We start from the raw sequence: 12,050 nt of genomic DNA, 5'->3' as shown, positions 1-12,050 counted from the left end.
TGTAGAGAGCAGTTTATCACCATAGTCACACTTTCACACGCTCTCTCTCTCACACACACACGCATCATCATCGTCGTCGTCATCAGGAGGTTAAAGCTCTCTCATCAATTGCACTTGCCTAATTGGAATATTTATGCTGTAATTAGCAGGGTGAGAATGTCCTGCACCGTCAGGCTCAGCTACTGGGACAGGCTCTTCCCTCCTGTCGTCCCGGACTGGCCAGGGCTGCATACCAATGAACGCTCTCCCACAGAGAGTGTTCCAGCCACCCTGCTTTCGCACACCCTCCTCCCCAACACGCTGTCCCATGCTGGTTCTCACACCTGCGCACACAAGTGCACGTGTAGGGTTGCATGCATGCATGCAGGTACCTCCACCTTTATGTACTCCACCTCCAGGTGTCTCCACCTCCAGCTCCAATCAAATGCACCGCAGCCGGCTACTCAGGTCCGGGCTTCGGGTCCGTGTAGAGCAGGTTGTGCTAGATTAGGGTCGGAGGTAGAAAGTCTGGTCACATGATCACAGATACCGGCATCTCAGTGGCATGGCTGATTGTGGATTGATTGTTGATTGATATTGCATTTTGATGCCAGCCTCTTTACAGCTAGAAGACTGGGTGTACAGGCAGACTGGGTGATATGGATACTGCTTGGCGTGGTAGCAGACTGGGTGTATAGGCAGACTGGGTGATATGGTTACTGGTTGGAGTGGTAGCAGACTGGGTGTATAGGCAGACTGGGTGATATGGTTATTGGTTGGAGTGGTAGCAGACTGGGTGTATAGGCAGACTGGGTGATATGGTTACTGGTTGGAGTGGTAGAAGACTGGGTGTATAGGCAGATTGGGTGATATGGTTACTGGTTGGCGTGGTAGCAGACTGGGTGTATAGGCAGACTGGGTGATATGGTTACTGGTTGGCGTGGTAGCAGACTGTGTGTATAGGCAGACTGGGTGATATGGTTATTGGTTGGCGTGGTAGCAGACTGGGTGTATAGGCAGACTGGGTGATATGGTTACTGGTTGGCGTGGTAACAGACTGTGTGTATAGGCAGACTGGGTGATATGGTTATTGGTTGGAGTGGTAGAAGACTGGGTGTATAGGCAGACTGGGTGATATGGATACTGGTTGGAGTGGTAGCAGACTGGGTGATATGGTTACTGGTTGGAGTGGTAGCAGACTGGGTGTATAGGCAGACTGGGTGATATGGTTACTGGTTGGAGTGGTAGAAGACTGGGTGTATAGACAGACTGGGTGATATGGTTATTGGTTGGAGTGGTAGAAGACTGGGTGTATAGGCAGACTGGGTGATATGGTTACTGGTTGGCGTGGTAGCAGACTGGGTGTATAGGCAGACTGGGTGATATGGTTACTGGTTGGAGTGGTAGAAGACTGGGTGTATAGGCAGACTGGGTGATATGGTTACTGGTTGGAGTGGTAGCAGACTGGGTGATATGGTTACTGGTTGGAGTGGTAGCAGACTGGGTGATATGGTTACTGGAGTGGTCATAAAGTGGTCGTATCATTACCCACTGGGACTAATTTCCTTGTGTTGTTATATGAGTGCTGTCTGTGTTCTCTCCTACTCAGGTCCTAGTAGGAGATAAGAGGTTTGTTTTGCTGTTAGATTTATTTCCTTTTAGCTAGTCTAGGCTGTGTGTGTGTGGGTGTGTGTGTGGGTGTGTGTGTGGGTGTGTGTGGGGGTGTGTAGGGGTGTGTGTGTGCTTGGCTGCTAGTGTCAAGTCGGGGTTAGCACATGTCCACTCTGCCATGCCTGATTAAGGAATCGATCAAGTGTGTGTGTGCAGGTGTGTGTGTGTGTGTGAGAGAGAGAGAGAGAGACTGTCAGTGGGTATGAGTAGAGGAAAATCAACACTCTCCTGTGGATTGTGTCTTCCTCTCGTCTTCTCTCGCCTCTCCGGATCTGAGAGGTGAAAACAGGTCAGGATCTACTGGGCTGTGAAAGGTTCTTCATAACAGTTGACCTGAGTGAGTGTGTGCGTGTGTGTGTGTGTGTGTGTGTGTGTGTGTGTGTGTGTGTGTGTGTGTGTGTGTGTGTGTGTGTGTGTGTATGTATGTATGTGTGTGTGTGTGTGTGTGTGTGTGTATGTGTGTGTGTGTGTATGTATGTGTGTGTGTGTGTGTGTGTGTGTGTGTGTGTATGTATGTGTGTGTGTGTGTGTGTGTGTGTGTGTGTGTATGTATGTGTGTGTGTGTGTGTGCGTGTTTGTCTGCGTGGTGTTCCTGTGTGTATCTACATGTGGGAGTGCTAGTAAATGTAAATGTGTGGGTAGGTGTGTGTGTGTGTGTGTGTGTGTGTGTGTGTGTATGATCAGTGTGAGGCAGCAGTTCATTTCCCTTCAGGCCCTGCAGGCGAGTGTGTGTGTGAAAAAAGTCGTTTGGTGTAACCCTGCGTGTTTTCTTTAATCACGCGCTCTGCCCACCGCTGCCCTTCACTGCTGCTTTTGAAAACGCCGATTGTGGATTAATTACGCTGTGATTAGTTTCAGCCTTTCACTGCACCACGTCAGGGAGCCGCTATTGATATTTCATTATGTGAGTCGTAAAAGGCTGCTGGGTATTGGCGAGGCACAGCACCAGACTGGGCTACTGCATGTGTGTGTGTGCTGGGTTAACGGGGTGGGGGGCGGATGGAGCTACTACACTAGAGTGTGTGTGTGTGTGTGTGTGTGTGTGTGCTGGGTTAACGAGCGGGGAGACGGAACTACTGCATTAGTGTAAGTGTGTGTGCGCTGGGTTAACAAAGTGCTGTGCTGGACTGAGGTCCTGCATTAGCATTTGCACGTGCTGGGTTAATGAGGGGCGGGGCCAGACCAAGCTACTGCATTAGCATGTGCGTGCTGGGTTAATAAGGGGCGGGGCCAGACCGAGCTACTGCATTAGCATATGCGTGCTGGGTTAATGAGGGGCAGGGTCAGACCGAGCTACTGCATTAGCATGTGCGTGCTTGGTTAATGAGGGGCGGGGCCAGACCGAGCTACTGTATTAGCATATGCGTGCTGGGTTAATGAGGGGCAGGGTCAGAAAGGAGCTACTGCATTAGCATGTGCATGCTTGGTTAATGAGGGGCGGGGTCAGACTGAACTACTGCATTAGCATGTGCGTGCTGGGTTAACGAGGGGCGGGGCCAGATTGAGCTCACGCATTAGCATGTGCGTGCTGGGTTAACGAGGGGTGGGGCCAGATTGAGCGATTGCATTAGCATGTGCGTGTGCTGGGTTAACGAGGGGCGGGGCCAGATCGAGCGATTGCATTAGCATGTGCACGTGCTGGGTTAACGAGGGGCGGGACACAGGGGACTAAAGGAACCTCTGAAGAGCCTCAGACATGAAGTGCTCTACTGGAGTTGGGTGGGAGGGGCATGTTTGTGTGTGCAAGTGGGTGTGTATGCTCATACGTTTACATGTGTGTGTGTGTGTGTGTGCGTACGTATGGCTCCTGTCCACACTCATTTTGCCCCGTCCTTGACACACCTGCCTGCTTTTCACACAACGGCAGCCTTTAGCTAACAGGATTAATGAGGCAAGTGCTGAGAGACACTTTGAGCAGGGCTTAGTTCTCTGCCTCCGCCTAGTGTGGACTCACTCCGGGCAGTGAAGAGCAACGATGTTCAGCACCATGGACAGCGCCCGGCTTTGGCCTAGATGTCATAGGACAGCTTCCACATTATTTTTATTGTGTCTAGGACCGTAATAAAAAAGGTGAATAAAACTGTGTACGTCTGTGTGGGAATGAAAAAACTTTTTTTCTCTTGGGTGAAGATTTTTTCGCTAGATGTGCGTTACTTTTAATTCAGTCAGTTACTTCTCAGCATTTATCTCCAAAGGGAGGAAATGTGTTTTGCTAGTGCATATTACAATGGACAAGAAAGACAATAAGATGCAGTCGCAATAAGATTATATCACAACAGCTGCACAAAATAAAACAAAAAAAAACAATGAAATCCAGTTTTAAATCCCAATGAATACTGTGTTTGTGTGTGTGAGGGAGAGGGGGAGGCACATGGGGAATAATTATATGTTATTTTGCTCTTGTATGATTTTCTTCTCTGTGTCGTCTGCAGAAAGTGTCCCAGTACACACTCATAGTGCAGGCCACAGACATGGAGGGCAGTCTCAACTTTGGCCTGTCCAACACGGCAACGGCCCTCATCACCATCACCGACATCAACGACAACCCCCCGGAGCTCGATGCCAAAACGGTGAGGTGAACACACACACGTGCCACCGTCGGGGTTGGGGTGGAGGTGAACACACACACGTGCCACCGTCGGGGAGGTGAACACACACACGTGCCACCGTCGGGGTTGGGGTGGAGGTGAACACACACACGTGCCACCGTCGGGGAGGTGAACACACACACGTGCCACCGTCGGGGTTGGGGTGGAGGTGAACACACACACGTGCCACCGTCGGGGAGGTGAACACACACACGTACCACCGTCGGGGTTCGGGGTGGAGGCTGACACACGCGTGTGCACAGGTTTGACTCCTGGCCTAAAGCGTGATGTTCTCAAGCTGTTTGCTCGGAGCAGCGGTGCATCACACTGTCAGAGTGAGAGATGGAGAGATGGAGGAACAGGACTGAGTAAACAGCAACAGACACACGTGTAGGAGGCAATGTAGGACCGAGAGAGGCTTGGAACTGAGAGAGCTAACAGACCATATTGTTTCTCTACTGTCTGTCTCGTGCTCACTTTCTCTCTCTCTCTCTCTCTCTCTCTCTCTCTCTCTCTTTCTCCATATGATTTTGTGCGCGTTCCGGTACAGCCTGAGGTGCCTGTGGTTTTTCTGCATTCCTCCCATTCCTCACTCACTCACTCTCTTTCACTCTCTCTCTCTCTCTCTCTTCTCCCACTTTCACACACATCACTCCTGGCCTTCTTTTCACCATGTTTGTTTCTGTCAGCCTTCATCTCCCTCTCGTTCTCTCTCACCCTGTTTTATCATCCATCTCTCTCTCTCTCTCTCTCTCTCTCTCTCTCCCTCCTCCTTTTTCCCTTCACTCTCTGCCTATCCATTTTCTTGGGTCATTTAGCATCCCCTGCCTGACTTGTCTTGCACCCCCGCTCTCTCACACTCTCTGACTGTAACGCTCCTTCACTAATATCCAGGGGTGTTTTTATTTTTATTACGCGCTGTTTTTGCCGTCATATGATTTTAAACGATTTTTACCTTATTTGTTTACCTGCGTTTCTTAAATGCAGACTTCTCGTCACTAACAAGCGCAGCTGGCGGCTCGTCAGCACAAACGCGATGACAGGAGGCTAGCATCGAGCGGTTCGGAGGCGGACGCGTGTGCGGAGAAGAGCGAGATTTATTATGGGCAAATCCAAAATCAGAGTCGTTGTAGCAGTCCGGGGTCATGGAGCCAACACAGAGAGCACGGGGATACATGATTAAACAAACAAAACACGCCAAGGCAAACAGGGGAAGCAGGCTATAACAAAGGCTAGGAAACATGAAGGCTAGGATAAACACAAAGGCATGGAGTACCTTTCAAATAAACATGCAATGAACCGCATCAACACTGGGAACACCACGGGGTTTAAATACATGAACTTAACAAGGTAGAAATGAGGGACAGGTGTAAGGAATCAAACAGGGGGGCGGAGAAAACAAAACTATGGCATGGAAGTAAAATAACACAAGACAGGTGTGACGTTCGGAGGGTTTAAGCAGGATGTGGGAACGAGGCACGTTCACACAGAAGTTTATTACAACACTTAACCACGAGACGTAGCACGCAGGCTATAGTTTCACACACTGACACCCTCAAGGATAAGACACCAGACATATACACGCATGACAATTACACACAACAAGGATCAGGTGAACGACACGATAGGGCGTGGGAATACACACACACACACACACACACACACACACACACACACACAACCCGCCACGGGCCAGCGCGAGCAGGGTAGCAAGGGAAGGACAGAGACCAGGATGATGACGGACACAGAGACACACACACTAACAGGCACAGACACCAAGTGACCGGTACATTCAACGTAATCGGGACAGACACGGTAACAGGGACAGGCGCATGAACAACACCACACGCATTCAATAGTCCAGGGAAGGGGGAAGGAACTCCAGCCAGTCCCCCAGTCGTTGGCCGTGTTCCTGTTTCCGGTGCAGGCACTGGTGCCACTGCCTTTTTGCCTCCACGAGGCTTAGGCGTAGGTGCATGCGCTCTGCGGCCCTTCGCCTTAGGTGGAGAAGTGTCCTCCTCTGACGACGATGCCTCCGCGCTAGCCACCCGGGGCGGCGTGCCCTGGGCGGAGCCTTAGGCAGAGCCTTGGGTGCTGGGAGCTCATCGTTGTCAGAGCCTTTAGCGTCTCCGTGGGAGGGAAGGTCCCTTTGAGGGTCCTCTGATTATGGGGAGAAAGAGGAGAAAGGGGAGTGTCCATTGTCCATTGGCGTGTCCTCCATATGATCGGACCCCATGTCTGACCGCAGACTGACGTCGCTAAACTCCCCTTTCTCTCCTTAATCAGTGTGGCCCCAATAATCGTCCAGGCAGGGGTCGTAGGACCCAGCGGATTCCACCTCTGAGTGCCGGTTCTCATAGGCCGGCTGGTCTCCATAGGACTCCGCAGAGTCCGAATTTTGGGGGGCCCCCCCAAAATTGTCCAGCGGGTTCCTCCCTCTTTGTGGATCCATGGAGCAAGGCTAGGATGAGGGAAGGTCTCTACGCGGGATAGTAGAAGTTCTTGGAGTCCGACTCCGAGGACTGGAAATCGTTATACCAGTCCCGGTCGCCAGACGTGGTTCTGTACGACTCCCCTGCTTCCGCACCTGGACCACTCTCACCTGGACTACACTCACCTGGACCACTCTCTCCTGGACCACGCTCTCCTGGACCACTCTCACCTGGACCACTCTCACCTGGACCACTCTCACCTGGACTACACTCACCTGGACTACACTCACCTGGACCATGCTCTCCTGGACCACGCTCTCCTGGACCACAAGACGTAGTACGCAGGCTATAGTTTCACACACCGACAACCTCAACGATAAGACACGAGACTTATATACACAAATGACAATTACACACAACAAGGATCAGGTGAACGACACGAGAGGGCGTGGCAATACGGACACACACACACACACACACGGAGACGTTTGGGGGGGGGGGCGTACCGTGACAACAGGGAAGACATTGAACACGGAAGCTGGGGGGGACTAATTATATTTTTAACACGGGCCAAGTCCATCTCCAGCGTCCCTAAAATTTAACCAGAAGGCCACGTAAGCGGCTTTTCCTGTAATTGCATTTTTCATAGTCCACTCTCCAAAAGGAGAAGTGCGGCATGTGAGTGATGGATGTGGTAGGTGGCTGATTGGCTCAGCACGCCGCTGGGCTGTTGGGGCGGGGGTTGGACCGGCCCATCACTGCTGAGCTGGAGCTGAGGGTGGTGGGCGTAGGCAGACAGCAGGGTGACGGCTGCCGCAGAGCCTCTGATGGGGGAGTTAAACATCTGGGAGTCCAAAACGGCTCTCAGACTTTCATGGGTAACTATTCCACTTAGACAGCCACATCCAGCCGCCTCCTCCGCCCAAGTCAGAAGCAGAAACAGAAACTGACATGTCATTCCAACACTCCGAAGCTCTAGAGCTGGCGCTGTGCCCTAGATCTGCGTTCTAACCCCAGATTGAAGCCCTAGATCTGTGCTCTGGATCACTGCTCTAGATCAGTGCTCTAGCAATGCTGGAGTTAAGCTCTAGCTATTAAGCTCTAGCTAAGCTCTAGCTGGAGTTAAGCTCTAAGCTCTAGCTCTAGCTACCCCTCTCCACTGTACCTCCATCACTGTACCTCCACCACTGTACCTCCACCAGTGCTGAGACTCTCTCCAGCTCCCAGTGGGTGTCACTCCAGCGCTGGAGCATCGGCGAGCTGCACTTGCTCGGGCGTGTGAAGGGCGGAGGTCCCTGCAGCTCTCAGTAAAAATATGTTTTGTCTTGCTGTGCCAATAGCGCAGAGGATGAAAGCAGAAGGATACGCACACGCATGCACGTACACACACGTACTACACATACACACACACACACAGCGAGAGCGAGAGAGATTATTACTAACATTATTGCCATTATTGTTATCAATGCTGTTTTTGCCATTATTACAATCTCATCATTTGGTTGCCAGTGCCTGTTTTTTTTTTTTTTGTTTTTTTTAAGCAAGACTAAATGAAAGTGAAATTAAAGGTGCCTGAGAGACATAAAAAAAGAACAAGAGAAGAAGAGAGAAAGCACTAGTCTCTTTACAGCCTGTCTTTTCTCAGAGAAAATTAGGCAATCATTCACTCCAGCGCACTCCATCTCCGAGAGACAGGGAGAGTGAGAAAAAAGGGAAGCGGCTGAGACGAACAGGCGGAAGTCGTGCCACTGTGTGTGTGTTGAAGTGGATAAACATCTTCTGCTAGGTTAAAGAAATACAACACGCCAAAAACGCCGAGCAAAGGGACCGGCTGGTGTGACGGCGTTTACAACCTCCACTGGGTTTCTTTCAGAATGAACGTTAGCTTTGTCACAGTAGCACCATGGTCACTTCACTCTGGAGATACAGACAACAGCATATTACAAAAACCCTCAATCGAACTGCTGTGCATTTTCCTCCTAGTACCACAATGGCATAGTAAAGACTGCTGGAAAGAAACTCACCCACCCACCCATCCACCCTTTTTCTTTTCTCTCTCTCTCTTTCTCTCTCTCTCTCTCGCTGTCATCTCTTTCTCTCGCGCTCTCTCTCTCTCGTCCCTACATTCGCATGAGGAGAGAAAGCACCGTGGAGATGATCCATGAGTATTTGCATATGATTATAGCCTGTAAGATGAACGTCTTTCCTTGGGAGATGCAGAGAAACGTAGGCAAGCTAATTAGGCAAAACTGCGTGAGCAGATGTAAACCAAGCAGACGTATTAGCTCCAATTTTGAAGAAACCAACGTGTTTTTATTCATTTCAGATGAGGTTGCGCACTGAGCTACAAGAATGAGCACTCCTTGTTCCAGCTTGTTAACACACACACAGTCCAACACACACACTGTCTTTTAGTGAGATGATAATGGTGATGATGATGATAATGTTGATGATAATGATGATTCATAATGTTTTTCGCTATCACAGGATCTGCCTGCCGATTTCAGTATTTTTAAATTGCAGAAATAGGTTAGTGCACAGATAGAACCACCCCCCCTGTGGTAGATAGAACCAACCCACCACCCCCCTCCCCCCTGGTTAGACGGAGCCACCCCCCTGTTGTAGATAATATCATCACCCCCCCCCCCACACCCACACACACCCACACACACACACACACCCACACACCCACACACACCCTGGGGTAGATAGAACCACCTCCGGCATATCACTGTAGTATTGATTATAGATAATAATAATCTTGATTACATAGCAATGAACATACAGCATTTATCTGATATAATCCTGCCAAAACAATAGACTGTTCAGTCTAATCTTACTTGCAGAATGTTACTTACAGTATTAATGAGCAACTTTCTAGCAGTAATTAACTTACAAAAAGTAATGATTAGCATAACGTTTTCAGTTGCCCTGAAATATTTATGAGTGGGTCTTTAATTCTTATTTTAATAATCAGTTGTTGTTTTTTTTTATCTGCATATCATCAAACCAGATCAGATATTTATGTATTAATTATTAAGCATCAAGCATTACCAATGACTTTTTACTCACATGGGAAGAAAATGACTAAACTTTCTCTGTAGAAAAGTGAGGCATGATGAAAAAGGGTAAGATGAAGAGAGAGAGAGAGAAAGAGAGAGAGAGAGAGAGAGAGAGAGAGAGAGAGAGAGAGAGAGAGAAATGGGGGGGGGGACGGGACGACTCAAGCACCTGTCACTTGTATGCTTGCTTGTCTGTGATTGGTGGCATTCTGTCCAGGAGGATCGAATGTGATTACTATCAGTGGTGAGCATGAAAAATGAACTGTTTTTATCTCTGTCCCTCTCATACACACAGAGAGAGAGAGAGAGAGAGAGAGCTAGGAGAGTAAGCGTGCCGCTAATATCCTAGCTAGCTACGTTAATAGTTAAGTGGGGAGCACTGAACACCAGGAGATGGTGCTGGGCGTCGTTCTCTCTCACTGAACACCAGGAGATGGTGCTGGGCGTCGTTCTCTCTCACTGAACACCAGGAGATGGTGCTTGGCGTCGTTCTCTCTCACTGAACACCAGGAGATGGTGCTTGGCGTCGTTCTCTCTCACTGAACACCAGGAGATGATGCTGGGCGTCGTTCTCTCTCACTGAACACCAGGAGATGATGCTGGGCGTCGTTCTCTCTCATTGAACACCAGGAGATGATGCTGGGCGTCGTTCTCTCTCACTGAACACCAGGAGATGATGCTGGGCGTCGTTTTCTCTCACTGAACACCAGGAGATGGTGCTTGGCGTTGTTCTCTCTCACTGAACACCAGGAGATGGTGCTTGGCGTTGTTCTCTCTCACTGAACACCAGGAGATGGTGCTGGGCATTGTTCTCTCTCACTGAACACCAGGAGATGGTGCTGGGCTTTGCTCTCTCTCACTGAACACCAGGAGATGGTACTGGGCTTCGTTTTCTCTCACTGAACACCAGGAGATGGTGCTGGGCTTCGCTCTCTCTCACTGAACACCAGGAGATGGTGCTTGGTATTGTTCTCTCTCACTGAACACCAGGAGATGGTGCTTGGCGTTGTTCTCTCTCACTGAACACCAGGAGATGGTGCTGGGCATCGTTCTCTCTCACTGAACACCAGGAGATGGTGCTGGGCTTTGCTCTCTCTCACTGAACACCAGGAGATGGTGCTGGGTGTCGTTCTCTCTCACTGAACACCAGGAGATGGTGCTTGGCTTTGCTCTCTCTCACTGAACACCAGGAGATGGTGCTGGGCGTCGTTCTCTCTCACTGAACACCAGGAGATGGTGCTTGGCGTCGTTCTCTCTCACTGAACACCAGGAGATGGTGCTGGGCTTCGTTTTCTCTCACTGAACACCAGGAGATAGCGTTGGGCTTCGCTCTCTCTCACTGAACACCAGGAGATGGTGCTGGGCTTCGTTTTCTCTCACTGAACACCAGGAGATGGTGTTGGGCTTCGCTCTCTCTCACTGAACACTAGGAGATGGTGTTGGGCTTCGCTCTCTCTCACTGAACACCAGGAGATGGTGTTGGGCTTCGCTCTCTCTCACTGAACACCAGGAGATGGTGCTGGGCTTCGTTCTCTCCTTGACATAAATATAATTGTGCATGTGCGGCTCTTTCCGCATCATAGAATTTGTCCATGGGCAGCGCCATGCTAACATCAGTTTAACAAGATGCTTGAGTCCCAAATAACTTCAAAACAGCTTTTAAAACATAACTGCAATCTTTGTAATTCCAGCAAAAGGTTTTTGTCAAATCCAGGAAAGTCGCTGTTTATTAAATTTAAATCTGAAATCAGAAATTAAACAGAGAACGTGTGCAAATCAAAAATGCTAACGTTACATTAATTAGCTAGCAAGCTAGCTAAGCTACTACGATTAAAAATCCCCCACGCGATGTTCTCATCTCCAACTTTGTTCACGCCAGTTCGGATATTTCATGGGAAAAGGCCGTAACAATTAAAATTTGCATGTCCTAAGCATAACGCACAAATTCTTGTTTAAAAACATAAACAAACAAACAAAGAAAGACAAGACCCCTTGTGTTGTGTATCTGAGTGGTAATTGTACCGTTCACCTGTCCTGTCCAGCTGTTACGGTGTGTGAGTACAGAGGACGTGTCTCTCGCCCACCTCAGTACTGCTATGGCTACTGGTGTCTGTCTCCTCTATCCATCCTTATGCACACATTCTGTGTGTGTGTGAGAGAGAGAGATGGGGGGGAGGTCATTGTGTGTACCGCTTATCAGGCAGTGCACCTGTGCTGTCCAGACAGCATCCAACACCACAGAGACAGGAGGGTTCTCCGATGGCCTCGTCATTAAGTCCAATGAGACTCACATCACATCTCTCCCACTATGCCTTTCA

General features: G+C 49.6%; 1 protein-coding gene across 2 annotated transcripts in view; it reads left to right on the top strand.

Annotated features, from left to right (window-relative positions):
* The window catches only part of cdh4 (cadherin 4, type 1, R-cadherin (retinal)), a 172,688-nt gene that overhangs the window by 136,570 nt on the left and 24,068 nt on the right, over positions 1-12,050 (top strand). For both annotated transcript variants that reach the window (XM_081705702.1, XM_027023334.3), the window contains exon 9: positions 4,083-4,220. In XM_081705702.1, coding sequence (XP_081561828.1) covers positions 4,083-4,220 — 138 coding nt within the window. The remainder of the gene's footprint in view (positions 1-4,082; positions 4,221-12,050) is intronic.

Source organism: Electrophorus electricus, chromosome 22, assembly GCF_041902795.1.
Source record: "Electrophorus electricus isolate QZ-2024a chromosome 22, ASM4190279v1, whole genome shotgun sequence".
Taxonomy (NCBI): Eukaryota; Metazoa; Chordata; class Actinopteri; order Gymnotiformes; family Gymnotidae; genus Electrophorus; species Electrophorus electricus.
This window is presented reverse-complemented; position numbering and strand designations above follow the sequence as displayed.